A 27798-nucleotide genomic window follows, 5' to 3' on the forward strand; every position below is an offset into this window, starting at 1 on the left:
ACTATTCCAGCATCGCAGGGTCTTCGCCTTCAATAGCACGACTATGAGAAAGAGCCACAGTGTCCATAGAGCACAAATGTTTCAGACTCATTTCTGTAAAGTTGACGAAATGTTTCAGTAAGATTGCGAAATATTTCTCTGCAGCGTGCGTGGTTTGTCGGGGATGGGGGGGGGGGGGGTGCACTCACGTCATGATGCAGTGGGCGGCAGTGAGGACAAACACCTCGTTGAGCAGCGCGCCGCCGCAGAAGAACAGGTCCTCGAGGAACATGGCGACCTGCCAGGGGAACTCGTGCAGGCTGGCGTCGGTGCCGCCCACGATGCGGTCCTGCAGCAGCGTCGCGCGGCCACTCCGCGGGCGCGTCGCCTGCAGTCGCAGGTGCCTCTTCATCGTTCCTGCCAGTCGCGACGGCGGCGCTGATGGTTTATCCGTTTAATTTTAGAGCACCGACAAAACAATATGATTGACGGAACCCAATCTACAACCTTTCCTGTGTCACACCTCAAAACTCATGAGGTCTTAAAGGGTTAAAGGGGAAGGCTCGTGTTCAGAAACTAACGATTTCCCCCGTTATTCCCTTGAAATGACATTTAAATCCATCATAGCCAAGTTGTAATCAAGTTTTAGCCCCAAAAGACTATCTCTGGAGCCATATCTGAATACTGTAAGCAAAAAGACACACACAGTTGTTATAAAATTTTCTACAATTATTTTAAGGTAAATTTTTACATGTATATTTACTTGTAGTGAAGTTTAGTTACTCCAACCCAAAAAACTTCGAGCTAAAAGTCAGGTACGCTGACCCCAAATAAGAATTATGCAGACATTAGTGATGGTGATAATGCCGTCAACCACGGTTTGTATGTCAAAAACCATGGTGGGCCTATTGCAGTTACTGGTACTGGATTGCTGAAATTATCCGAGATGGTGCCAGGCTAGCTCGAAGTCTAACCATAATACTGATTTCTTGGGTCAATGGCCCCACCGTATCACTAGGCTCGAAGACTAAGAATATAATTAAGTGTGATTGCACTGTCTCTAGCCAGCATGTTGTGCTGATTCCTGACCATGAATAATTAAAACTGATAAATGACAAGAAGGTTTCCACAACATGTAGTTTTATTGACATGAATTTGAACTTCACAGAAGTGTCATGTACCGATAAGTGGTGTCGTTGCTCCTTAAGACATATTACACACAATATGCTTATCACTAGCCCTAGCAACAATTTTGATTGGAGGCGGCCAAACCTGTTTTTTTCAAAGTTAACTGTGATTCGGGTTCGGCGGTCAGAGTTGCGAATTTACATTAGAAGTTAATTGTGTTGCTGTTTCTGGCAGATGTATGCACTGCCTATTAATTAAAACACACTCCACTGGAGTCGGCCAATTTAGGCCCTGCATAGCAAAATGTCCCGGGAACACATGGGAAGTAGTTAATAAAAGGTTTTAGTGAGATGAATCATAATTAATATAAATAACTTGTCAGTATGCGAGGTACAAGGATCCTCACGGAACATGTGTCGGCCCCGGGGTCGCAGTCTGAGGAAGACTCCTGGAAGGTTGATTTGTCCCAGGTGGAGGGGTTTGGGTTTGTCTCGGGTGGGGGGGGGGGGTGGTGTTGACATTGGGAAGGCTAATTAAGGGTCCCTACGAGATCGCTGCTGAAGAAATAATTTGGGTGCAGTCCTCGAAATAACGCTAGCCGAAGGGACTTGGTGGCAGTCCTCGACAGGTTGCTTCCAGGGGAGGAATTTGGGAGCGGACTCTAAAGGGTCGCTGCCACTAAGGACGAGGGTGGTGGAGAGAGCAAGGGATAGCTGTTATAAAAGCAAAGCTTTCACGCAGTTTTTTGAATTGTTGGCTCGTCTGAGCTACATATAGGACCATGTCGTACACTGGTCTATGACCTGTATTTACACGACACATGTACATAAAGGATTTGATCATTGTACTTTTTTACACAAATATACAACACCTAATAAAAACATATATGATAATTGCAGTCATATCGTAGGGAACTGCAGGTGATGTCGCAAGTCAATTTTTCATAATGTTCGTGAGCATATACAACTGTCTTCTGTGGGCGGCTGGTAACACTAAACTTTCCATAGGTGTATAGGTTTGCATGTACACTTGGCAAGAAGATTGTTCCGAATATGTTGCAGTGTCGACCGAGGCCAAAATGGTGGACATTACAAGATAATGGTGTGAGTACCTTAATAAAAATTTAATAATTGAATTTATGACTTTAGGCCTTTTTAAATTGCTTTAAATAATAACAATGCAAAGTTTTAAATAATTTGAGTTAATGACTGTTCTTAAGGTTGAGAGGGTTGCTGTGTTGACTGTTGCCGGCGGGCCCGTTCCAAAGGCACGGGTGACTACTGGTGGTGGGGTGGAGACTAAACTTCAGGCATCATGGGGGGTACAATATCAATGCTAATTACCATAAATTGTTATTATAATAATAGTGATGATGAATTTCATGGTTATGTTGATAGTGATGACATTGTTGGTATTCATGGAGATGTTAATAATTATACTTAGAAAATTTGTAACAGGTTTAAATGGTTAAAGGGATGAAATTTGATGCGGACGATGAAGAAAGTGAGGGTGATGAACATATTGAAGGTAATTATTATTTTTGTATTTTGTTATTGATTCTGATAATACTGGACAGAACTTTAGTAATATGATGCGAATTTATGATAAGGGTGATGTGGGGAATGCCTAGACAATCTACTACCTAATCTGCACCATTTGAATTCGCCTTGAAAATGGTAAGTGTACCATAGTAGAAGGTGTTGAAGACAGGTTCTGGGAAGCTCCACCAGGTGCCGCCCCTGAAGCGAGCGTGGCGCTGCCACCATTTTGCATCCTTGGGCGGGCCCGGAGTGGCAGGGTATAGTTCCGAGGCTGACGCTAGCATGTCCCACTGCTGGCGGCCACAGCTGCTGGGAACTGGAAAATATTGCAGGCCATTAGTTCACTTCTTTACTGCATCCCCGACTCAAAGCTGTAACCAGAAAAATCTCTTCGTCTCCACTTGTATATGTGATGGTAAATTATGTCTGTATTTTTAATTATATAAATTAACAATAATTACTAAACATCTATAAAATCTCGCTGTAAAACCCTTGAAGTTCTCAATTTATTTATTTATTTTTGGCCAGTTTTAACAGATTTAAGCGAAATTCCACTTATATGCAGTAGTTTTGGCAACAACCATGGGGTGAAAAAACCTTTTAAATATTAATGCCAAATTAAAATAATCTTGATGTCAATCAGGGTCTATGACTCTCTTACGAGCCTGAAGTGACCAGCCAACAGTCACCCTTTCACCTCGCTCGCCATAGTGCCTGATTCTCCAACCAATGTGGTTGTATTGTGTGTTAATTATGTATAGTCAGTGACATGTTCCCTTAATTTACCTTAATTAAAATTAATTTGTCAATTTTTAACTCAATGCCGTTAAGTGTGTGTGTTTTCATTTTTAATGCTAAGACAATAACGGAGCCACGCCATGAGTGTGGGTTCCGGAATGCACCCTGTTACAAAATATATTTTGGAAACTGTTAAATTGAAATAAATACTTAATTAAATAACACTATTGGAAAAGAGTTCATGCTTTGTATACGTTGATTATTGAATGGTTTATTTTGTATTGCCCTCAGCATGATTTTGAAATCGACCTAACAGTCATGTTACGCCTCTCCTTAGTGCGCTAATAAATTAATTAAGTAATTTCTTATAGTAACTTCTAAGATACAAAAATTTGGAAACGTACTGGAAAGATAAATTTATAATAAAATATGTGTCAATAATACTTCAGAGGGGCACTAAGGAGGGTGAACAAGAATTTATTACCGCCCCTGTGGGCTTACAGATGGTGGAGAGGATCATAAAGCTTATAAATGAGAAGCCGAGGTTTGGTTGGCGAGCTATTCGATTTATTCTGATTAAAAATTGATTTTCTATTTTATTTTGATTGTGACTTTTTATATGGTTGCATATTACACATATAAGACAACATTATTAAAAAGGTGAAAAACAATTGACAATCGGCCCGGGCCTCAACAGGGTTACTTATGAAGGTTAACATATAATTACACAAAATTGTTTCTTTGCATTGGCTATAACTTGAAATTATAAATTTACAGTTCTGAAATATAAAATAAAACAATAAAATTAAAAAAAAATAAAAATGTCTGTAAACTGGCACGGGTGGTTGGTAGACTTGATATATGTTGGCGGTCAAGCATAGTGAGCCGCAGACGACGAGAAGAGAGAGATAGCAAAATGAAGAAGGCGTTTCACCGAGTGTTGTGAAACTGCTGGGCTAAAATCTTGATGTGGGATGTTCTAGGACGAACTGGGTTCCAGGGGTGTTCTCGAACCCGCACTGCAACAAAGGCCATTCCGTACGAATTACCTCGGATGCAGGCGTTAGGTAGGGTGGCGGAATTCTCCACCGGGATTGGTGGAAATGGGGTAAAAACAAAATAACTCACCACTGCGGGGACAATTCAGCTGCCTGGCTGCCGCCTCGTAGACCGACGCGGTAGCACACGGTTGCTTTGGAAACCATGATGGATACGAAGAAAGTTGGAAGAAGAAAAATAAAATTTAACTTGCGACTACTTAGGGCAGACTTAAAGCTAAAAATAGTAAATCGGCACTTGAGGCCTTAACTGTAGTAGACTACATTCCAATTGATTGATCGGCGGTCTTCTAATTCTCGCGTAAGTCAGGAGAGTCGCTGACCGGAGGCGTTCGCGGTTGACTGCCCTAAGAAAAGTGACCTCCGGGTGCGATTGGGGCGCTAAATTTAAAGGCCAAGTCTCCCTTGAAAGAGGGAGGGGGGAGCCTTCGGTATTCATCGGCGCTCGTCGCCATAGACACTCGAAGTTGGCATCCTTGGCCAGCGCGCTCTGGACGGAGAAGTGGGAAACTCAACTCGCACGGCGAGCGGTCAGGTCGAGGATCGATTCAACTTGAACATTGTTCTTATGGGCACGACAGTGCTGCCCTCAGGCGCATCTTAATTCCTCTCGTCGCCGGCGTGTCTGCAGCACCGAGAATATGACCAGGCTCGTTGTCCAAGCTTGCTGATTGCGAGACTTCGGGGAAGTCACCAGGGGCTGAATGTCTGCTTGCCCGCGTAAGTCTGGTCACGAAATGGCTTCGTGTAACGAGACTTACTACATGACAGCAGGCGGGGGTTATGGGACCGGGGCACTTCTAGCAGCACTCCAAGTCGCAACGTAGAATTGGCGAAGCTGTGAACCGGATGGCGTGGAGGGGGGGAGAAAAAAAATACACACTGAAAAGAATTGGCCCGGCCGTACACTGGGCTGAATAAAATGGCAGGGAGCAAAGAATTTAAGTAAAAAAATTTTTAAAAACTCAATTATTTTAAAATTTAAAAAAAAGGGTGCCTATAATGCACTTGATTGGCACAGTCATTTAGTTCAGCGGCCGGCTATAATCTCTTAAGATTGCCACCCGAGGTGGGACTCTCGTCGCATCCCGAGAACCTCAACATTTTCGTCATAGATCTGATAGCACCCACTGTTCGCCTAAGCTTTTATTTCATCTTTTCTCAGGAACTACTTAATGTGATAGACTGTTTAGCCTAAATATTTTGTTCCAATTTTACAGACTTTTTTAATTTAAACGACACATGGTGTCTTGGACTTTAATGTTATCCGATCTGTGCCACTGTGCCTTTTTGAGCAGTTTTAATTGTATTTTCAGATAATGAGTTACAGCTGCGACCAAAAAAATCAATCTTTCCAGTTAACATGGTATCTTTTGAATGGATAAGTGTTCAACAACCCATCTTCTGAGGCGTTTGGAAAGCCTAAAGAGCACACTGGTAAGCATCTTTCTTAAATAAGTCAAGTAGCATGCCCGCGATTCATGGAGCAGAGCAGATCCTGTATATAGGGGAAAGTCGAGTCTTACACTAACACGGGTCACGTCTCAGCCGGGTCCATGTGCCCTTTCACGTGGTGGTGCCCTGGAGAATCTACCGATGGCGATAAACATAACAGCACGACAACCCCTCGGGACATCAATCTAAACAAACTAGCAGGCTAATTTGAGTCTTGTGGTTTCTTTAAATACCACCAACATCCCGTCCCTCTTCTTTAATGCAATATTGTTTTGTGATTCATCAACTTATCTGTTGGAAATTGGATTACTCGTGATAAGTGCACTTAACAAAATAAGTTCATCTTTGTAAAATACGTTTTCACATTTTTACACATACACATAATATTATTGAATAATGTGTAACTTGACACTTCCTGTAGGACTAAAAACCAATCACAAACTAGCAAAAAAAAAGCGAACTAGTCATGAGGAACAAGGACAGAGGGTAAATTGCGGTAGATATAAAATCAGGAGATGACACTACCCTAATTTTGTACAGAAAAGTGGATTATATAGTGGCAACAGATAATAACATGAATTTCGGAAGTCACTAATTAAAGTTCATTAAATCTTGGTATATATTCTTTAGTTTATATGATTTTTTCCCCAATAGTATCGCAGCATCTTGTGGTTACTTTAAATCGCAGTGTTAATTGGCCTTCATATGAGTATAGACACAATTTTTTTTGCTTATTATTTTCGTTTAATGTTCTATTCATCTCTTCCATGCATAACCAAAATATTTTGTGTAATTTTTAGTCGATACCAAGGTGCTTTTCAGACTTGATATCGGGTTGCACTTGATTATATAAACACTACTCCTCATTGTTTACTAGCTCACACTGGTACAGAATGTTGGTCATATAATTATTGTAGAGCAGAAGTACGCATGCTTTGTGTCTACTTTGCTACCGATTGAGTAAGTTAACTCCTCGTGCCTGTTCGTGTTCTGTTGCCCAGAGGAGATCTCACCTTGGAGGTTGCTGAGCTCCGTGCATCGCAACTGCGTCAGCTTGATGCTCCAGCGGTAGTAGCCCTCATTCTGGATGAGGACGGCCATCTTCAGGGGCTTCTCTTGGCCGGGGGCGACGGCGACTGTGGCTGCAGGACAGCACCGGCAAACATAGAGAGATTACACATGGGCCGAACACGATTGGAATCTCTTCATGAAACAATGACAGATGAATTAAGAGTGAAATAACTTTTATCATATATCGGCATAGTTGTTTGGACATCTCCTAAGGTAGTTTAAACCGGTGGTAGACCTTACAGAAAATATCACATCATGAGAACAGCGCCAAATAAATGAGGAGAATCACTTCAATAAATACTTGATAAAAAATTTTCCAATAAATGTGTTTTTTTTTTTGTAATATTAACTTTAAAACCTTGTTTTAAAAACCTACTTACTGCCGTAGCCTGAGAGTGGACCGCACTGCCCTGTCGTGGGTCCGTCCACCGAGTTGAGGATGTACAGCTGGTCGATGTCACACACTCCCCCCAGCTTCCTTGCCAGCTCCACCTTGTCGAAGTCGATCCTGGGAAATGTGCCAATTTTCATTATTTTTATGGCAACAGACTAGGCCCCTAAGTGTTATGAGTTTTAATGGCATTTATCATTGAAACAAGTTTAACTTTACGTGCCCCCCCAGATAGAAACATAGGCTTGAATCAAGCTTGATCGAAGCTAACTAGTTTACACATGACAATCTTGCAGCAAGCCTACCACGATAAGCTTGAATCAAGCTTGCCAAGACCAGTGCGTTAGGTTAAATCAAACTTAACTATCAAATCAAAGTTAACTATTCACACATGACAAGCTTGCAGCAAGCCTGTCACGACAAGCTTGTGGCAATGGTGCATGGTTCAAAGAAGTCTTTATCAAACTTTAATTAAGCTTGTATGGCAAGCCTAACTCAAGACGTATGACAAGCTTGCGGCAAGCTTACATTCTATGTAGGCCTTAAGGCATAGAAACCATTCGCAAACATTAAACATGACACCCAGTTATGAGGGACCATGGCAGAGGGTACAATATTACTGTCAGCTAATTAGCAAACAATGCTGACTTGGTTATGTACAATAATGTGGATTATACTTTGTTGTCAGAAAATAATATGGATTTCAAGGTCTCTAAATAAATTTTATCCTACATTTATTTCAACACTCACACTTTCCTTTCAACACAAAATACAAACATATGGAACTAAGAATACAGAACTAGCAAACACAAGTGTAATAAGAACAATGTTTGGGGTTCCAACTGTAGGGGTATCTGTAAGGGCAGTGATTTCACATGGAATAATATGAGCGCTCTACATAATGATGTGCTCAAACCAACAGTATTTTTTTGTAATTAACAGTTTGATTCATTTGCTGAAGCACAGAAGAAGTTGCAGTATTATCGTGAAATATCACTGCCTCATACATAGGTATCTGTTTTCTGGGGTGCTAGTCTTAAATATCTCAGAGACATAACTTCATTTTTAATTTACTGGCTGCAGTCCTTCTACATTTTGACAACTCAAACAAAGTTAAATGAGATATTCGACTCCTGTTTTATAAAAACAAATCAAAATCCTTAGGGTTGTGTAACGTTTTAAAAATAATTTTGAATGTTTTCTTTATAAATCATTACATGGAAGCGAACATGGATAAAGTACATTAATATGTACATGGACACATATTGACTAAGGCCCTGTCACACCGTAAAATGTTCAAATTTTAGCTTTATGTTGTGTCAAATAAAGTTGGAGAGTTATGACGTCACCGAAAACGTCACTAGCGCAGACCTGTTCGTTTGACAATTCGAATGACTTAAGTTTCCATTAAATATATTGCATATAGGACGGGTTCCAAAAGATCTAGGATGTTGGATGCAATCAGCCAATCAAAATCGTGTTAGTGAAAACGGAAATGACATCCGTTTCCTCAATGATTATTTAAAATGGAGAACACCGCATGCGCAATTAAAGATGTAATATGAGTGAAATAATTAAAATAATGCTAACATGTATTTGGCGCGTTAAAAATATTTATGTGTAAAAAAGTAAATTATGTTTCCATATCTTAAAAAATTCACTGAACCTTTGTTTCATTATGTAACGAGTATTATTGGGAATTAAATTTTATAAATTTTATAAAAAGTCTAAAAATTCACAAATAGATTAATAAGTTCAAAAATTCTATCCAATACTATGATGCATTTATTTCAAAATTGAGATTAAAATTGGAAAGGTTGAGATCGCTCGGACAAAAAAAAACTTTGATAGTGTGACATGATGTAAAACATATATGAGGTTATCTGTCTAAATTAATTTAATGGAGAAGATTGGAAGACATTTTCCGTACAATATTACCTCTCCAACTCTTTTGTCAAATTGTATATTGGAACAAATATTTGACTGTGACAGAGCCTTTAGCTGTGCACTCTGTGTAACAAAAAATCAATTATTTGGAAATGGTGGTTGCCATGTTTGTTTACGTTTTAAATACATTATCATTGTTCCAATAAAATAATATTCGTATACAACCAGTGTTCTATCATTACACTGTTGTTTATTTTTATTATATATTTAAATCCCAACAATCCTACATTTTTGTCAGTCAAAATATTTTTCGATTAAACTCATGTTTGAAAACTGTGATATTCGAGTGTTTCTTATATATTTTCGGTAATATAATTGGCCTTAAAGGTTTAAAAATCAACATTATTTTGCATTGCATTACTATATTTGCAAAAAAACGCTTTATGTGACGCTCACGGGTTAACATTTGTATTGTGTTAGTTACAAAAATTTCTAAGTCTTATTGGTTGTTATTTGTTATGTTTCTGTGCATTGTGTTAATCAGCAGATGGGTAGTGTGACGTAAATAACTTGCACTTATAAGTTCCATGTTATCTAAGTGGCAGTGCGCCCAATACGTGTCAGATGTTGCAGTGTATCCCTACAGTTGTGACATTGAATATATATAATATATATTCAATGGTTGTGAGCTGACTCGAGAGACGTGCGCACATGCGCAGTTCGCTTTTTGCTCACCTGACGGCGCACACGTCGTCCCGCACGGTGACGTCATAGTCGCAGGCCGTGGTTCCGGTCGAGCGGGAGGGGTAGTCCGGCGACCGGAAGTACGTCACCCTCTCCCCGGACACGTCGCCGCAGGTCATCTGGACTGCAACCAGGCCCGCACAAGTACAGGTGGAAGGGGCAGAAGCAACTGCCGAATTTAAAATGTTCTTAACATTTTTTATTCCCGAAAATAAAACATAACTCGATCCGTTATCCTAAGATTCGCCGTTTTAAACTCTAGAATTACCGATGCATAACGATGCAAAGCATGTTCTACTTAAATAATTATACCATTCTAGCATGCGTGGTAAAATTTTGGTAGGTAGTCGAAGGACCAATAAATGAAGTAAATGATTTTTTTTTCTTTTCAAAATTGATACAATAGTTGCATATTTTCCTGTATCGTCAAAAATATGGACAAATTTTCATACAATGTAAGGAAGTTGACAGATTATTGTCCTGTAGTATAAGGCCATTAGTGTCGTACTATCTGGCAATAGAACTGTCAGAATTAACTTATGCAAACAATGACGTGTGCGTATATTTAGAAGTGTTATGTTAACGTTCAACAGACACGCACTTTCGTTAAAAAAAAAAAAAAAAAAAAAAGTGTGTAACTTGATGCAGTTCATGTGTTTTTTAAATACTAACCAGGAGGTTGATCGAGGAGTGGGGGGAAGGTCGTTGGGCCGGGGAACGTGGGGGAGGGGGGTCGAGGTGGAGAGGGGCGAGAGGGGTGTGGTGGTCGAGGGGGGAGGATTGATCGTGGGGAGGGGAACATGGGAGTAAGTAAAATGCCCAAGCATGAACATCAAAACAAGCGGTTGGGGGGCGCGATTGAGTTCAAAAATATTTGTTATGCTGTTGTTCACCCTGAACATTACGAGTTATGGCCACGTTAACGTACCTATGTTCTTTATAAGTAGGGCAATGTACTTTTCGCGAAATAATGTGACCACTCATTAGACTGCAGTAAGATATTCCCGCGCTAGCCATTGTTTCCGTGTGACTGGCGGCCGTCTGCAAGAAAAGCCATCGCTATTTTGGACCGGACCATTCAGGACGCGTTTACTTCCGCACTGGATGGCTATGGTTGGTGTGCTGACAGTAGACATTTTCTTGGAAAAAAAACTCAGCCAACCACCTAACACAGACAATGCTACAGTGATGTAACTCACAGCTGGACTGGAAATATTTTCGCGAAAAGTATATGGCCCTATACAAAAGTAATGGGTAGAGACCGGAAAAAATAATTGCGGATTCAATGGACTACGAACTCGTTCGCCTTCATGCTGCTTCAGTGATTGGACCTTCGTTTATCTGAATGACTCTGAGCCAATGAAAAACCTTCAACAAAAGAAGTATCGAATCACGAGCACCTCAGGTAACACGTGTCACGAGTCGGTAGCCAATGAGCAGGTGTAATTTGTCCTAGTACAAAGATGATCTTGGTGTCTGTCTCAAGAGGTCAGAGATACCGCGAAATCATCCAGTCTCTAGCATAGGGGAGGGGGGGGGGAGGGGCCTAACAAAATTGTTTGGGCCTGGGCTCTTCATTTATCTCGACGGACCTGCTTACGAGTAGGCACTTACCGCATCCAAACCAGGTCATGCAAAGTGCTATGAGATTTTGTAACCTTGAACAACGGTCTAAATCAAAGATACTCAAAGAGTCCAGATGTATAATGTGTGCTAGCGGAAGTGATAGGACAAAACAAAAATACACTGCCAAGCAACGACCTAATGTTTTCCCTTCCCAATATGGTGTTCATATATTTCACACAATAATTTATGGACCTAAAAACAATTCTTTTACATAAGGTGGAACAGCTGTATGCCTATCCCCACTAGACGTCATTCACTTCGCCTACAATCCACGAGAGCCAAATGCATCCACCATGACATAATGTTTTGATGATTACTTTCCTAAGGCTGGGCTCACATTTAAAAACACAAGCGAGCGCACATCGGGCCATGCGCACGAATGTGCACACGACCTGTGCGAAGTCAGTTCACAATTGAAATCTTTCTGTTAATTTCAGCCAATGAAATTTCGCGATGTTGGCAGTGATTATAAGTACATTAACTACCACATGAATTTTCCGTGACATTCGATTAGCAATTTGTGAGCATAGTTTTAGAACATATAAAAATTAGGGTTTTGTAAACTATTAATTTAAGCATTTTAACCTTGACACATTTTTATTTACAATTTTTACTAGTGACTTAAAAAGTAATAGCATTAAATAACTTTTAAATCAGGAATTACACCTGAGCATTGTAACATCTCCAACATTTTTTTTTTTTGCCACAGTGTGATTGATAAATATAAAAAGTTCTCAACCCCCCGCCAAAATAGCTTCCTACTCTACTCTCATTGGTTGTTGCGCCATGCAGTCATTTCCCTCCTATGTGCACTAACTGTCTCCATGCGCACACGACCGTCATGTGCGCTGTTGTGAATCGGTAGGTTCGAAAACACGGCGGTCAAATCTCGTGCGCTACAGTTAATTACTGTTGTTTTGTTTTTTCCCTCCTATGTGCACTAACTGTCTCCATGCTGGGTCTTCAGAGTTGTGCGTGGTGCGTGTGACGGGGGTGCTGTCATAACTTAGAAACACACAACTTAGAAACACACAACTTAGAAACAATTAACTTAGAATTGTCTAAGTTATGACAGTTATAAGTTGTGACTTTCTACGTTATGACGTTTCTAAGTTGTGTGGTTCTGCGTTGTGTGTTTCTAAGTTGTGTGTTTCTAAGTTATGATCTTTCTAAGTTGTGTGTTTCTAAGTTACGTGGATTTTTCCAAGTTTTCTAAGTTATGACAGTTCTAAGTTGTGACTTTCTAAGTTATGTGTGGTTCCCCGTGTGACGCCGGCGCACTCACGGACGCAGCAGGCGAGGTTGGCGTCTTGACGACACTGCGCGCCGCGCCTGCCGCCCCTGGCCGCGCACTCGGCGCGCGTGTAGCAGGCGCCCTCAGCCGCCCCCGAGCGGCACGGCTCGCCGCCTCCACCGCCGCCGCCGCCGCCGCCGCGGTACATCACCCTGGAGGTGGCCGGCCGCGCGCTCCCGTCTGCAGCACGCGACAACCCGCCCGACCCTCTCGCGCGGGGCGCCAGCCCGCCACTGAGCAGGCGGAGTGCGCCCCAGCAGTGCCAACATCAACAACTAAGTTTCAAATGTAAACAAAACACAGACATTTCTTACACATAACGACTTCAATAAAAATAAGTCATTCCACAAACATTCTGAGTTCAGAATTCATGGAATGCGGTATCAACGGAGTGGCGTATTGAGTATGATTGCAAAACATTTTTTTCGTCAATGTTGAATTATCTTGGTACATATGAAATAAGCATGGATGTCATGTGCACATGTGCAGATAGATTAATAGCAAATGTTTTTTTTTAAATTGAAACTAAAGTTACGATTTTAAACACACGTACTTTGCGGCTATGCATTTTTAATTTAAAAAAACACAATATTTTGGTTGTTACGTATTGGAAAATAGGTTATGTATGTATGTATATATATACACACACACACATACACACACACACACATATATATATATATATATATATATATATATATATATCAAGGTAGCCAACATTTTCTTCCGAAAAGTTAATACTTTTAGGTTGGAAGATTGCCCATAAATACCGCACAGTTCTTCGTTTTCCAATGAAAATAATAAATAAGAGCGTCAGTGATATCATTGAGTTGCGATTGATTATCTTCCTTGCTTTGTGCTTTCACAGTCACTACTACTAAACTATCCAGCGACATCTTTTCACTACAACTTCACTCTTTACGAGGGCCAGCTATTGCTATCGAAACTAATCCGAGGGCCTGACAGATTATAATAATAATTATTAAATAACTTAAAAAAATCTTCTTTATGTCATATTATTTCGTACAGTAAAAAAAATTACAATAGTTTCTTTGCATGTAGTGACGAAAAAAAGTACTCTCTAAAAAATAGTGTCTAGTGTTTACAAAAATTATTTCAAATATTAGCATTTGAGAATTATACGAAACAATATAAACATTTATAATACAAAAATATAAATAATTTTATTCAGTGTGTATTTATGTGAGAATATCATGACTTCGTAACAGTGTATTCTAACGCTATATATATCTACATGCATTCAAACAAAGAAGACTTAAACACGAAAGCATACGTAAAAATATTATATTCTTGTAAATTCTTTGAAATGGTAAAATCCTCAATTATTATGCTTATAGTATTTTGTATTTCTGCGCATGATTTTAAATAAATTTATAGTACAGCCATATTTAATTAAATGTAAAATGTATTATTCTAGTAAATAATTTTTTGTTAATAGTTTTTTTATGAACTAAAAGGCAAATTTTTATATCATTCGTGGAATATTTTGAAAGAGGTAATTCATGTTATGTACCATTGGATTAACCGTTTGTATATAGCATTCATCTTGAAAGTCTTTATTTCAGAATATCATTCAATCGATAAAAAATAGGTTCTCACAAAACCCGGAAAAACTCTGTTTTCTAAGTTTGTTTTTGACGTGACAACGTCTAATAAATCGATGAACGCCAGCTGCACGCACGAAAAAGGGTCCCGTTACGCACATTTTTCCGTTACGCTGTCGGCGAGTGCAGTAATAGTAAGTTATGTTACAATTGACTAAAAAATTATGGTGTTTCATATAATTGATGATAGATATTTGATTACAGTATATTTATATGAAAACTTGTTCATAATTATATTTAAACTTTATAGCTAAACGCCAGATTTTAAAATTAATTACAAGTCATCTACACGTGAACTCTTTCGTCGACTGTTTGTAAAGTGAAGTGAAAAGTTAATGTGGTTTTCATTGCTTATTGCAACAACAATTTCGGCAATAAAGGTTAATTATTCTTGCATGTTAAAAATCTGATTACTAGTATAATTTCAAGTATTTATTATTTTATTATTAAAATAAAAATTACTAAATTTTTTCATAAAAGTATGCAATCATTTCATCAATGTTTTGTTATGACGTCGTCACGTTAAACTATCGTCCGTAAACCGACTTTACAGACAACCAATTTTTTTAGAAAAACTAATATTATTTATTTTAAAAGTCTTCTATAATCTTTTAAATACGGTTCTATTATTAATTTATTTAAATAAATGTGTACAAACACTAAATATTAGGTGCAAAATAATTTATGATACTACCGTCTTAAAAAATCTTCCAAAAAATCAATACTTATGCGTATATTTCCTTGTTTGTCATCTTTGTTTGTATACATGTATAATACGTTAGTAGACAATGTTCCAAAGCCAGGTTTTTCTCGTATACATACTGAAATAAATTATTTATATTTATTTTTTAAATCATATTTTATAAACACGGTCATTTTTTAAGATTTTTTTTTCGTTTCGTCACCACGTACAACATACTGTATTTATTTTTATTGTACAGAATATTACGACATAAAAATCATTTTTAAAGATATTTAATAATTATTATTATTCGTCAGGCGCTCTGATTGGTTTCGAAGATAATAGGTTGCCTTCGAAAAGAGTGAAGTTAGCCATCACTAGAGACCTGCAAAATTCGCGGATTCATTCAGTGATAGGCTAGAATTCAAACACATCTACCTCTTAGATAATTTTGCTATTGGCTTACAGTTCATCTGGACGAATCTCAATAATTTATAAACCCTCAACCAAAGAAGGATCGAATCATAGATAAACCAGCTGAGACGACTTACAAGTCGGCAGCCAATGAACTTGCGTTATTTGCCCGAGTGTACAGGGGTATGTGCAGTCTATCCTGAAGGTTCATCGAAACCGCGAATTTTGCAGGTCTCTAGACATCACCTAGTGGATTCATTGAGCGACAAAGTAGACTTGAAGACTATATACATATGGTTCACGTTGCTGATTGGACTGCAGTGCTCTTGATACGGTCTTGAACTGAACCAGCTATGAACAAGGAGAATAAGTGGTTACCCAACGATATGATCTTGACAGCGACCAAAGATAATTTTTAATAAGCTTGACTACGCATAGGAGCGAAAATAATCCGTGAAATAATCGAGATTTTAATTACAAGTAACATGCAAATAATCACTTTATTATTTAGAAAATAATTTGGCTGCAAATTTTTACATATTTTTAATTGCTCTGTCATTGGACTGTGTTTTACTTGAAATTCATGAAGGACTATAGAAAATAATCACAAACTTGCAAGAAACATGTGACACAGTTATGACGAACCAGGGATGAGGGTACAAAGTGGCAAGTTACTATAGAGCCCTGTGCCTACCAGGTGCCAAAAAATAGACAGAATGTTGCAGGTATCTACGTATTACCAATATTCCAGTTAACTTACGAAATCATGAGTCAAAACAGACATGAACGACTGATAGACATGTCTGTACTTCAGAGGCTTGAGACACTATGTCCACTTTTGGGCAAAATGAACTTTTGAATTTTAAATCGACCACCGTTTGACGTTCTTTCAAGTGGCATACAACACTAAGATCAGCGATTTGTCAAAATTTCACATATTTTGGGTATAAAATAGTTAAGTAGATGAGTGAGGTACTTTCTAAAGTTATATAAAATGCTCTCATTAAACATATTGTTTATGTGACATAAAGTCTTAGGACTCTGAGGTACCGATATAAACAAATGACCACCATATTTGTCGACTGTGAACTATCAAGGGAAAATAGTGACTCAAGAAACGGCTTCACTTCAGAGATATCTGTAAACTGCTTGAATTTCTGATAATTAGACAAATTCGCGATATTTTCTGGTATGCACACAAACTGTACACACCAAAAAAAGATATCGCAGGTTTTTTTTTCTTATTGGCTGCTGCTAGATTTGAATGTGGTTGGATTTTTGGTCTTTTCTTATTGGTCTCTTTTCCTTCGGGACTTGTCGATATATCTATGTCACAGTGAAAATGGTATCCAAGAGAAGAAAGGCACACATTCCAGCCTGTCTCCAAATAACATCGCTTATTGTGCACGTGTCTGTAGTTAGAGTGCGCGTGCGTGTGCTGTGAGTTACTTCGGTCTCCAGGCTTGTCGTCGGTGGTGTAGTAGTAGAAGTTGAGGGACACTGGCGGCTGAGGAGTGGTCCTCTTCCTGCCCGAGGAGAGGTCGTTCGAGGTCAACCACAGGTACACGCTCCTGGAACAACACGCGACACGAGCGCGTGCACATTTTTTTTTTTTTGTAAATGGAACAGAAATATTTATGTAAAAATCAGATTCATTCATATGAAAACAACTGTATTAGTACAAAATAGTGTTCCCAGTAATACTGGGTTCAGATTCTTACCCGGGCATTTATTGTTTGTGTTGGCCCAGCAAGCGCGGCTCTTGAAGGAGGGGGGTAGGGGTCAGGAGTGAAAGCCCCTACCGAGCCCAAATTATATTTTATTTTTAATTTTGTAGAGTATTTATGTATATATGGGATAACTTAAATAAGTTAATTAGTGTGTTAAATGTTTTTTCATCAAAAGTTGTTTGAAACAGTTAAATAACAGTATTTGAGATCATAAATTGGTAAATATTCCAAGCCTAGCTCCGACTTATTGAGACCCTTTCACACTGGACCACTCAAAATGCTTCAGTACGGGCGCGTGGCGTATTAAGAAAACGCGCAAGAATTGTCTCGAGCCACAGTGAACGCACCACTACGCCACTTTCCGAACTGCCAGTATAAATATTTTTTTTAATATACCACGTTTTTAAAATGGACTAAAAATTATAAATTAATTTCTGCTAGCACCATACAAATTTATAACTTTGTACGGATTCCAAACCCCATTACAGATTGTCCTGAAAATTTGTGATTGTTTAGAATATGAAAATATTTGTAAGATTTAAAACGAAAAAAAAAAAAAAAAGTGGGTTGCATGCACAAGTAATGAGTGCAGGGATTAGCTGTCGTGGAGAAAAATCACACAACAGGTCATATAATTTGCAGTGCTATAAAAGTGTTAGTATCCTAGGTGATCTATTCATATTACATTGCATGCGCCCGGCAGTTTTTTCGTTTTACATCCTACAAGGATGTTCATAGCGATGAAAAATTCACAAATCACTAATTTCCAGGAAAATCTGTAATGGCGGTAGGAATCAGTATGGGGCTAGGATAAATTATTTGGTATTTCTTAGTCATTTTAAAAATGTGGTATATTAAAATTATTTTAAATTTATTATTTTCTGATTTTTAACCCAAAAATGTATGACTTTTTCACCAAGAAGTTAAAATTATTTTAAATTTATTATTTTCTGATTTTCAACCCAAAAATGTATGACTTTTTCACCAAGAAGTTATATAGTGTTAGTGAGTCTCTTCTGACCGAAGATAACGCATAAAATCTTGTCTCACAGGTTCAGTTTGTATGGAACCTATTTAATTAAATATTATCCGAATTACGAATTCGCAAATGGGGAAGACTACTCAAGCACCTTAAAAAAATCTTAAGCTCTGCGGGTCGTTTAAGAGATGCGTTACAAAAGTAATGGGAGTGATTTTCAAAAATGCATTATTACTAAAAAAAATACAATTAAAATTATGATCGTTGAGAAGCTATACAGTGATTCCAGCAATTTTTCCACTGTCCATTGCAATGGGTGAAGTCGTTTTCTTTAAGTCAGCAGAGAGCGCTCGTCACAGCTTGTTGGATGTTTTCGATTGTCCCAAAATGAGTCCCCTTGAGATGCGATTTCTGCTTGGGAAAAAGAAGAAGAAAAATCGCCAGTGAGCCAGTGACTGTAGGGTGGCTGGGGAAGCGTTGATACCTTTTCTTTCTGAGCCAAAAATTCGCGTTATGGACAGGACAGTGCGGCGGGGCGCCTTGTCGCGGTGAAGGATCCATGAAGAGGCGGTCTCCGGCCTCGCCCTCAGAACTCTCTTTCGCAATCGCTCAAGGATTCCTCGGTCCATATTTATTGGGTTTCACGCAGGATTTAATCGCATGACGCTGTTCGAGGGAACGCCGCATCAGAAAATCGAACACACACGCGTGGTTGAAACTCACTCGACTGGAGGTCACACAAAGCTGCTGACGGGCTGACGGAATCTCTCTCTACCTGGGGGGCCCTTCTCCGCCTCGACGGGACCCGCCACGGTGCGATACTTAACGATACTGAAGTCACGCTCGTCCGCATGCGCGCACGTGTGTACTCACAGACAAGTGACTGTTGTCAAGATGCACGCCACGATGTGCACGACCCTCCAGTACCGCTTGTCCGCGCTGGGCTTCGCGGCCATCGCTCTGGCGCCCGTGTTCATGGCGGGCCGCCGAACTGGGCTCCTGCGAACACGAGCAACACCGGTCGTTTCTGAGAACACCGCGCAAGATGATTCGTGACGAAGTGGGACGAACGAAGGAGATGGTGACCAGGAACGAAGCCATGGGTGAGGTCCGTGGGGACAGCACTTAGCTACATAAGGTTACTGAGAGATTATTTTGGGAGCCTTTTTTGTAATACTTAGTGGACTTGTATAACGTATTTACTCCCCACTTTAGCACGACCGACCTCATACACAGAAGCGGCAGGAATTGTGTTCCAAGTAGTTTATATTAAATACTAGTTTGCACACGTGTTACTGTATGTAGGTATGTCTATAAAACAAACTTGGCATGCGTGCTTCACGTATTTAATTACATTACTATATATGTGTGTGTTTTATGGCATGTTTTAACGAAATAAAACAATTAACTAAAAAGCCAAGTATGAAACGATCAGTTTTCATTTCACAAGCAAAAGCATTACTTAAATTTCTTTGTGTAAACATTGGAGTTCCAAAAGTCTACTATTCACTGAGATTTTAGTGTGACTATCAGTTTTCTTTTAAAATTCAATTATAATGAAAACTTACTCATAAAAAATGATATGTTTAAACTGTATCCCTTCCTTCAAAGAACGTGGCTACGGCCCAGTGATGACTGACGTTATTTGGAGTAAAAAAAACTTTTATATCAACGTGGGGGTGTGCTCGCAATACGTGTCGATAGGGGCATGCATATTTTTATTTATTTTTTTCACGAAAAGATTTACAGAACAGCTGTGTGTTAAAACTTGTATGTGTCTATGTGTCGTGGTTGGCTGAGTTATTTCAGGCATATGTCGACTGTTAGCACACCAACCGTACGATTAGCCGTCCAGTGAGGGAGCAAACGCGTCCTGAATGACCCAGCCAAGTAGGGCAATGGCTTCTCTTGCAGACGGTCGCCAATTGCAAAGAAACAATCGCTAGCGCGGGCATAACCTTTTGCAGCCGAATGAGTAAACATTATTTTTTTTAGCGAAAATTACATGCCTATACGTATGGAGTTGCGATCCGCAACACCGCACCAATGTGAAGCGTGCTCGCTCGTAGCACTGGCCGACGGTAGTCGCCGATGAGTGCACGCGCGTAGTTCACATGAGTGCGATGGAACGCACTGCCTTGGAAGGTGGCGTGATTCAACATCCGTAAAGGTTACTAACTTATAAAACAGCGTCAGTCATTAGCTCCTTCGTTTATTCCACTACTTCGTTAGGAATCATCTCGTGTAATATAGCGTGAAGTTGAATTCAATTATTTACCTGGGATTTTCTGGAGGTAACATTTCTTATTATAGCTAAATTTCACAATGACACTATTTATGGTAGGTGAAATTAAAATATAAATTATTATTCTTCAATCAATCATGATTTTAGACCCACGTTTAAAATGTTTTATGTGCAAAAAAATTCTAAATTTTACGTTAGGTGTATTTTTGATACGTCACTGAGGTAATACAAATTACAGAGAGACCGTACTTTCTAACAAGTGAAAAACACTAAGTCAGGATTTTTACCCGGTCCTCATGAGTAAAAACGTAATATTCTATCACTGCGCCACCTCCAGTGATTTCCAGAAGCTTGATTTGCCAATGGATGTGGTTTCTTTCACAAAAAACTTACAAAAATAGTCATGCTGTACTCTCTTATTTTACAGTTGATATTTGTGACATGTGCACACAACAATTTGTAAATAGTCTGATTGCAGTTATTAAATAGTCACCTATATATTCCGTTAAATCACCAAAAACATACATGAACTACGTACCTTAACTACAAAACACCGGCTTACGTGTGCTTTATCAAGTATATGTATACATCTATATATAATTAAAAATTCACGCACAGTTCAGTTTTTTATATGGCTTTAAATTTCACAAACACAAAAGTAGGCTTCTACTTGCCTGGAGAAAAATTAAGGGCCAGCACAATATTTCATGTTAAACACGCTTGTTTTTTACCATGTGGTATCAGTACTTACTTTATATCAATTCAATGAATCGAAAAAAAAACTTGCAGATGTTCCATTTTTTTCTTCGTGAAGTAGACGGGAACACATTGCTGACAAAAACCACCACGTTTCATGTCTGCCAACCTGTAAGGAAATATTACATTCTTAATTTTTTGGGCAATTGCATTAACAATAAGATAACAAAGAAGATACTTTATCAAAGTAGCGCCCTTTCTTGCTGTAATATATGTAAATAGGCGAATCAAGTTAAAAAATTTGCAGTTAGACTTATAGAACCAGCAAAGAAACTAGCTTAACTAACGTAATTAAATTTGCACAAACTTGCCTTGAAATGTGTTATGTTTATTGAAACCAGAGCAGGTTTCCTTCGAGGTACCTTGCCACCCTCTGTTTTAAAATTCGACGGGAGAGTGCTGTAAGCGTCAACCTGTATTTTTGATATGATGCTGATGCAAGTTTAATTAATTTTGCTTCTACCCTTCCCTGATAGTACATTTAGCTTGCAGTCAGCTTGCCCCTACAAGCTCGCAAGCTTGCTGCAAGTTAGCTATGACCACCTTGAATCAAACCGGTACAAGCTAGGGCAGGTGAAATTTGCTCGCCTAATTCAAGCTCATTGCAAGCTCGCGAATTCAATTGTGTGTCATAAGTGTCGAAGTTAATTTGAAATCAGACTGAATCAAGCTAGATCTGACACTGCAAGCTTACCGCAAGCCAAAATCTACCTTAGTGGATGATACACCCTGAGTTTAAGGGTGAGATAGGAAACTAAATATGCCCTATTGGTAGAGACTGGGAAAATCGCGGTTTCAGTGAATGAGCAGGGTAAACTCCACGATCATCTCTCTGTGTACTAACACAGGGGTCGGCAGACCGCATGCTGCTCTTTTCATAGCATTCTACGGCTCTACCACTCACTGCGCTGCGAGACAAATGCCTTAAAGAGAGTTAATAAAATACGTGGAATACGTGGAATACGTGGAATAGTCTTCCTGAAACATATGACACAACGAAAAAAACTAGCATTTGCTATTCGAACAATCTTTGGCTCTACATATTCATGTTAACAAACATTCGCTTCAGTGAATCAAATAAAAAAATTAATTAAGACGTAAATTAATCGATGACAACTTACAATCATGCCTAAAATAGAAAACAAGTAGTTACTTGCCAGACATAGCTAACCTTTCGAAAGCGATGCTAGGTCACTGGTCCAATTAAGTAATAAATTTTACAAAAACCCAGGTTCTTTTCATTTGAATAATTAATTAATTAAAATAATATAGGTTTTCTTGTTTTATCAGTATAGAGTTACCTTTTCTTACATTTACGTGTTTTTTTTTCCTAAGTAGCCTTTATATTTAACACTTTTATTGAATTTGAGAATAAATTATCTTGATTATAACGCGTTTTATATTGTTTTAAAATTCCACGTAGATAGAGAGAAAATCCATTTTGCGGCTCGTTAAAATATTGGAGAATCCGTTTACTTAATATTTAGCTAATCGCACTCGAAGGTCTGCCGACCCCTGGACTAGGAGAAATTACACTTGCTCATTGTCTAATGACTCGTAACAGGTGTTACCTGGGATGCTTGTGATACGATACTTCTTTTGTTGAAGGTTTTTTTACTGGCGCAGAGTTCTTCAGATAAACAGTGGCCCAATTACTGAAGCAGCATGAAGGTGAACGATTTTGGAAACTGGCCTAAGTCGAAATTAATCCGCTAATTTTTCCGGTCTCTACATTGGCTTCAACAATTTTTATTACACATTTTTTTTTTATCATTTTAATTTCGACATTTTCCTTTGTTAAGGCAAATAATCAAATATTAAAAAAATTCAAAGACCATAAAGTTGTGTATTTTGAAAGTATTATTAGAGCTGTAGTCATTCCCGAAAATGTGTTCAGTACTAACATTAATTACCCCACAGGGGAAACCACAAGTTGTAGCAGCCAGTCACTGTCGACTTCATGATCGACATTAAAATACATACTTTGTTTTGCCAAAAACAAATTTTGAAAGCTGAGCAATAAAAAATTGTAACGTCCTAAATACTGTCGATACCAAGACGGTGTCTGTCAGTTCCGACTCACATGCGATTTGGAATTTTTTTTGTCTAAAGATTTTTACTCGATACCTGATTTGAATTTTTTTGTTCTACCACAAATATTTTCAACAGATATTTACTTGGCGTAATATCACGGGTAAAAAAAGGCGCGCAAGTCTTCGTAATAATCACCAATTGTGTGCCTTTTTACAGTTATGATATTACACGAAGTGAATAGCTGTTGAAAATATGTGTGGTAAAACAACAAATAAAAGGGAGGTATCGAATTAAAATTTTATAAATAGCTCTAAAAAAGAAGGCAATGACGGGAAAACAACACAATAATTATGACGTGTGAAACCGAGTCTAATAATGCTAATCCAAAAGCCAAAATGCTTTACCATTTCCTGAACCAGACGATACCGCCAGGCACGTCAGAAGCGAAACTTTACATTTTCAATAATCCACTTGGATAATTAAACAAATTATTCCATAATTAACTTTAAAGATGAAGCTAAATAAGAAAGTACACAATAAAAATGTAACATTGTAGCGGGAGTAACTATGACTCTCTTAAGGGAGAGACGGGATGCAGTCGCTTGAGGTGTCGGGGCATGCTGTCCTAGTATCCGAGACTAGCGCCCAACATAGTTACGGAAAGGTTCCCTGATGCGTCATATATAGCCTCTCTGGAACAAGGCGACCCCTACCTCCTCGTGGTACCGTTGGTTTTCTAACAGGGGCCACGCCAACAGGGTGGGGGACTTGGTCCGCAGTGGCCGATCCTTTGGGAAAGGAGAGGTCCAGAAAAGGACTGGAGTCAGGTTGGGACTCATGGAGTGAAGACTCCCCCGTCGCTGAAAACCCAGTCCAGCCTACCCTCTTACACATCCAGTTATACAGGTGTGGTTGCCACCCGCTCCTAGCCCGAATATCAGACCGGGAGTAAGGGGGAGGCAGTACCGGCAGGTATGCGTGCGCGCTAGGGCTAACAACCCTGGCACGTTTACCCATCAAATTGTTGCAGAAAATAAAGACAAGCCTCGGATGGGGAAAACTCAGCTGAAGAGTCCCCCAAAATTAAGAGAGAGGGCAAGGGAGTCTTCCTCCCACGCCCAAGAGACGCAAAAGATGCGCAGAGGTGCTCACCCGATACTGTCGAGTGGGGCGCTCAATGGTTCCCCTTTTTCCTTTCCCGGCATCAATTTCCCCCCTCGTAGCACTTTTAGTTACGCTCAGATGGGTCACCGACTCAACTTACACTTATGGTTGTAAATAAGTTTCACTTGGAATAATTTACCTTCACGATGACTCACACATGTTGGTGCGGCACCATCCTTACCGCGACCGCGACGCCTCTCACACTCGTTGGCGCGGTATTCCCTCCACACACACCCGTCTCGCAGTCTGAGCGGACCGGCGCGGAGACTGCAGCGGGTCGTCGGGCCCGGGGGAGGGGGGGGGGAAGACGCGCACCGCTCGCCCGACCAACGGTGGATGGGCGCCGCGGCGCCGGAACGAGTCGCCCCGCGCTGTAGCGGGTCCCAGCTCGCGCGAAGCACGTCCGCCCGTCATGGTCGCCGCCCTCGACACGAACCACGTGCGTCATAATTATGGAATATTCATTCATATGCTCGCGCTTAGATTGGCACTACCCGCTTTGTTAAGGTTAACATCTTTATTCCGTATAGTAACATTAAAAAAAGTTTAAATAATTGTTTTAATTTTACTATTCGTCTATTTTTCTGAGACCGTAAAATAGTGTCTTACGATAGTATTCTTTCAATCGTATACACGCTGGAAGAAAAAATAAATCAATCATAAACAACCATTATTATCTCACAGGAAAAAAATATAGTTGGTCCTATAGTCAAACCAAACCAAGGTTTTTAATATAAAACGATATAAAAAAATTCATGACCAAAACTATTGAACCCAAGATGGCGTCTTTCAGTTATACTTCCTTAGAAGCAAGAATTGAGTTATCAAATTATGCAGATATTACAAAATAAAAATCTTTAATTGCATATTAAACAATTTTATTTACATTATAATTTTTTTTCTCAAACGTTTGTGCTATTTGGGGATATCTGGCCACAGAGCAGCGCTAATAGCCGATATCGTGCATTGGAAATAGAGTAAATGCTCATTTAAATGAACACTGCAAACTAAGGATGAGACCAGAGATTAGGAAAGGATACAGATGAACTATTAGACGTCAGACGTGTAGCCATTTTTCACCCATTTTTTTCTCCTGATTTTCACATGCCAATATGGTGGACGTTTGTTTAGAATTACATCAGCTGTTATAGTCTGTTTTTATTAACGGCTGTATTTAAGCTGTTAGGAAGAAAATTAGATAAAAATATTACTGGTTAGTATGTTATATATATATATATATATATATATATATATATATTAATAGTCCAAAACGAATCTTCATAATACAAATGTAATGATATGAGTTGACATTTTTCTACAATTTACCTCCAATACAGGTACAGCTGATACATTTTTTAATAAACGGCCGCCATACAAGTAAGTGTAGTATACTGAAATCCCCCTCCCCTTTTGGCTTCACCCCCTCGTCACTGGACGAGACACGCTATAGTAAACCACTAACGTTTACTTTAAATATGTGTTTAAGGTGGGGGTCTCACTCGCCATGTTGATTTCCCTTTAAATTTTCTCGTCATAACTATTAGTTAAGGGCTGATTCAGTGATGTTAACACTATACTTCTCTTGCATTTGTTGATGTGTCACTGATGTTTTCAACATATATTTACTAAGTTTTGATATAATGGGTGCAATGAGTCGTGCAAGTGATAGTAGTTACAGATTTTATGCGAGAGAGGTGCAGGGATAATTTACTGAAATCACCCTTTCATAATAGCAATGACGAGGAGATGTGAGACTATGCCTTTAAAAATATAATTCACTCAATGTCGAAAACTAATGGATAGAAAATAGTTACGGCCTAAAAACTGTCGAAACAAGACGGCGTGTTTCGGTCTCTCACGTTCCTCGAATGCAGCACCTCGCCCATAACCCGCCCAGGGCGTATCAAAACTACAAGGGGAAGAGTATGGCGCTTCCCAGAACCCAACCTCTTACAAGTGAGACGAGGGTCAGTGGTGTCACCTAATAATAAACAATAACGAAAGGAACAACGTCGATTATTTAAAACATTTCGGACAATAGTTTGTAAGGGCTTTTTTTCCACAAATTTTCTAATACAGCTCATTGCTCCTTGATTGCGAAAATCCATCAACGGCGAAAACTTGGAATGGCTAACCCATTACATTAACCTAGTTTCGTCGATAGTGCTTCGTAGCTATGTTTTAATACACAGTAACAAAACTAAGAACACCATTGGTTGTTTAAGATACTTTTTTTTTATATTTTATTGATTTCCACTTCGGAACGGAAGGGATAATGACCCCATCCCCCCCGGAGGTACTCCCATCAGCCCCTGGATACGCTCTTGAATGTCACTAATACACCAAACCATTATTATGCAGCTGATTCATTTCACTCCAAAATAGACTTAAATCACCCGTATGTAATCAATCTTTTATTTTAATAAAGTTCAGAAGTCGATAAAAAGGCAATTTTTCTCATTTTTTATAACTAACTCAGTGTCATCAACCGCGTGTCAAAAGCACTGCGATCCAACCGATCAAATCATCAACGTGTAGCAAATTGTTAGGTGCTTCACGTCTTCTTAACTGCCCAATGAATCAGCGAAAAAAACGTGGTTCTACTAATAAATATGTGATCTCAAGTCTCGGGGTCATTCACCATGTTGTTTTAAAGTTTTACTTGAAATGCATACTACAGTGTATTTGCGGATACGTAGTCTGTTAATTAAAATATATATTGCTACGAGTGGGAAAACAGGTTCGCAAACGATAGCCCTATTAAGTATATACATTTTTGTTACTAATATTTACACTATTAATAAAAATAGAACACTTAAAATGTATGTCCACTAATTAATCACCCCTTCGTCCAGTTCGCAGTTCACTCTCCTCACTGGAGCTCGACTCGACAATAGCTTTCCCTACCTCGCGCCTCTTTCCTCGCACCTCTGTCTCGCACTACCCACTCGTCCGCGGCGCGACATAGTCTCCGCACACGAAGCCCGTCGTTGGCCGTTCGGTTATCGTTCACTCACCCTCTTCACTTCACTCTCCACTCAACTGGCTCAGAGGCTAGCGTCACCGCTTTTATATCTCTCAGCCTCTCTCTTTGAATGGTCTCGCACCCTTTTGACGTGTAGCGTCATAAGGGTCGACCCGATACCCGAAGCTCCCAGAACAGTGGCGTCCTACTCACGACACTTCAAGCGGCGGCCTCCGGGAGCCCGCAGAATCCTCCAGATGGACGGCTCAGGATCGGCGACGAAGCGCCGTGG

The 27798-nt window shown here is 39.4% G+C and overlaps 1 protein-coding gene across 1 annotated transcript in view; it reads right to left on the minus strand.

Moving 5' to 3' along the window:
- Positions 1-20643, minus strand: part of LOC134532554 (uncharacterized) — a 33260-nt gene extending 12617 nt beyond the window's left edge. Inside the window, exons 1-9 of the mRNA XM_063369115.1 lie at positions 20621-20643; positions 19216-19341; positions 17083-17204; positions 12904-13092; positions 9984-10116; positions 7351-7478; positions 6913-7041; positions 6103-6122; positions 189-385 (exon numbers count right to left, since the gene is read on the minus strand). Of these exons, the coding sequence (XP_063225185.1) occupies positions 189-385; positions 6103-6122; positions 6913-7041; positions 7351-7478; positions 9984-10116; positions 12904-13092; positions 17083-17204; positions 19216-19341; positions 20621-20643 (1067 nt within the window). The remainder of the gene's footprint in view (positions 1-188; positions 386-6102; positions 6123-6912; positions 7042-7350; positions 7479-9983; positions 10117-12903; positions 13093-17082; positions 17205-19215; positions 19342-20620) is intronic.
- Positions 20644-27798: the final 7155 nt, after the last annotated feature.

The sequence above is a fragment of the Bacillus rossius genome, chromosome 1 (assembly GCF_032445375.1).
Source record: "Bacillus rossius redtenbacheri isolate Brsri chromosome 1, Brsri_v3, whole genome shotgun sequence".
Taxonomy (NCBI): Eukaryota; Metazoa; Arthropoda; class Insecta; order Phasmatodea; family Bacillidae; genus Bacillus; species Bacillus rossius.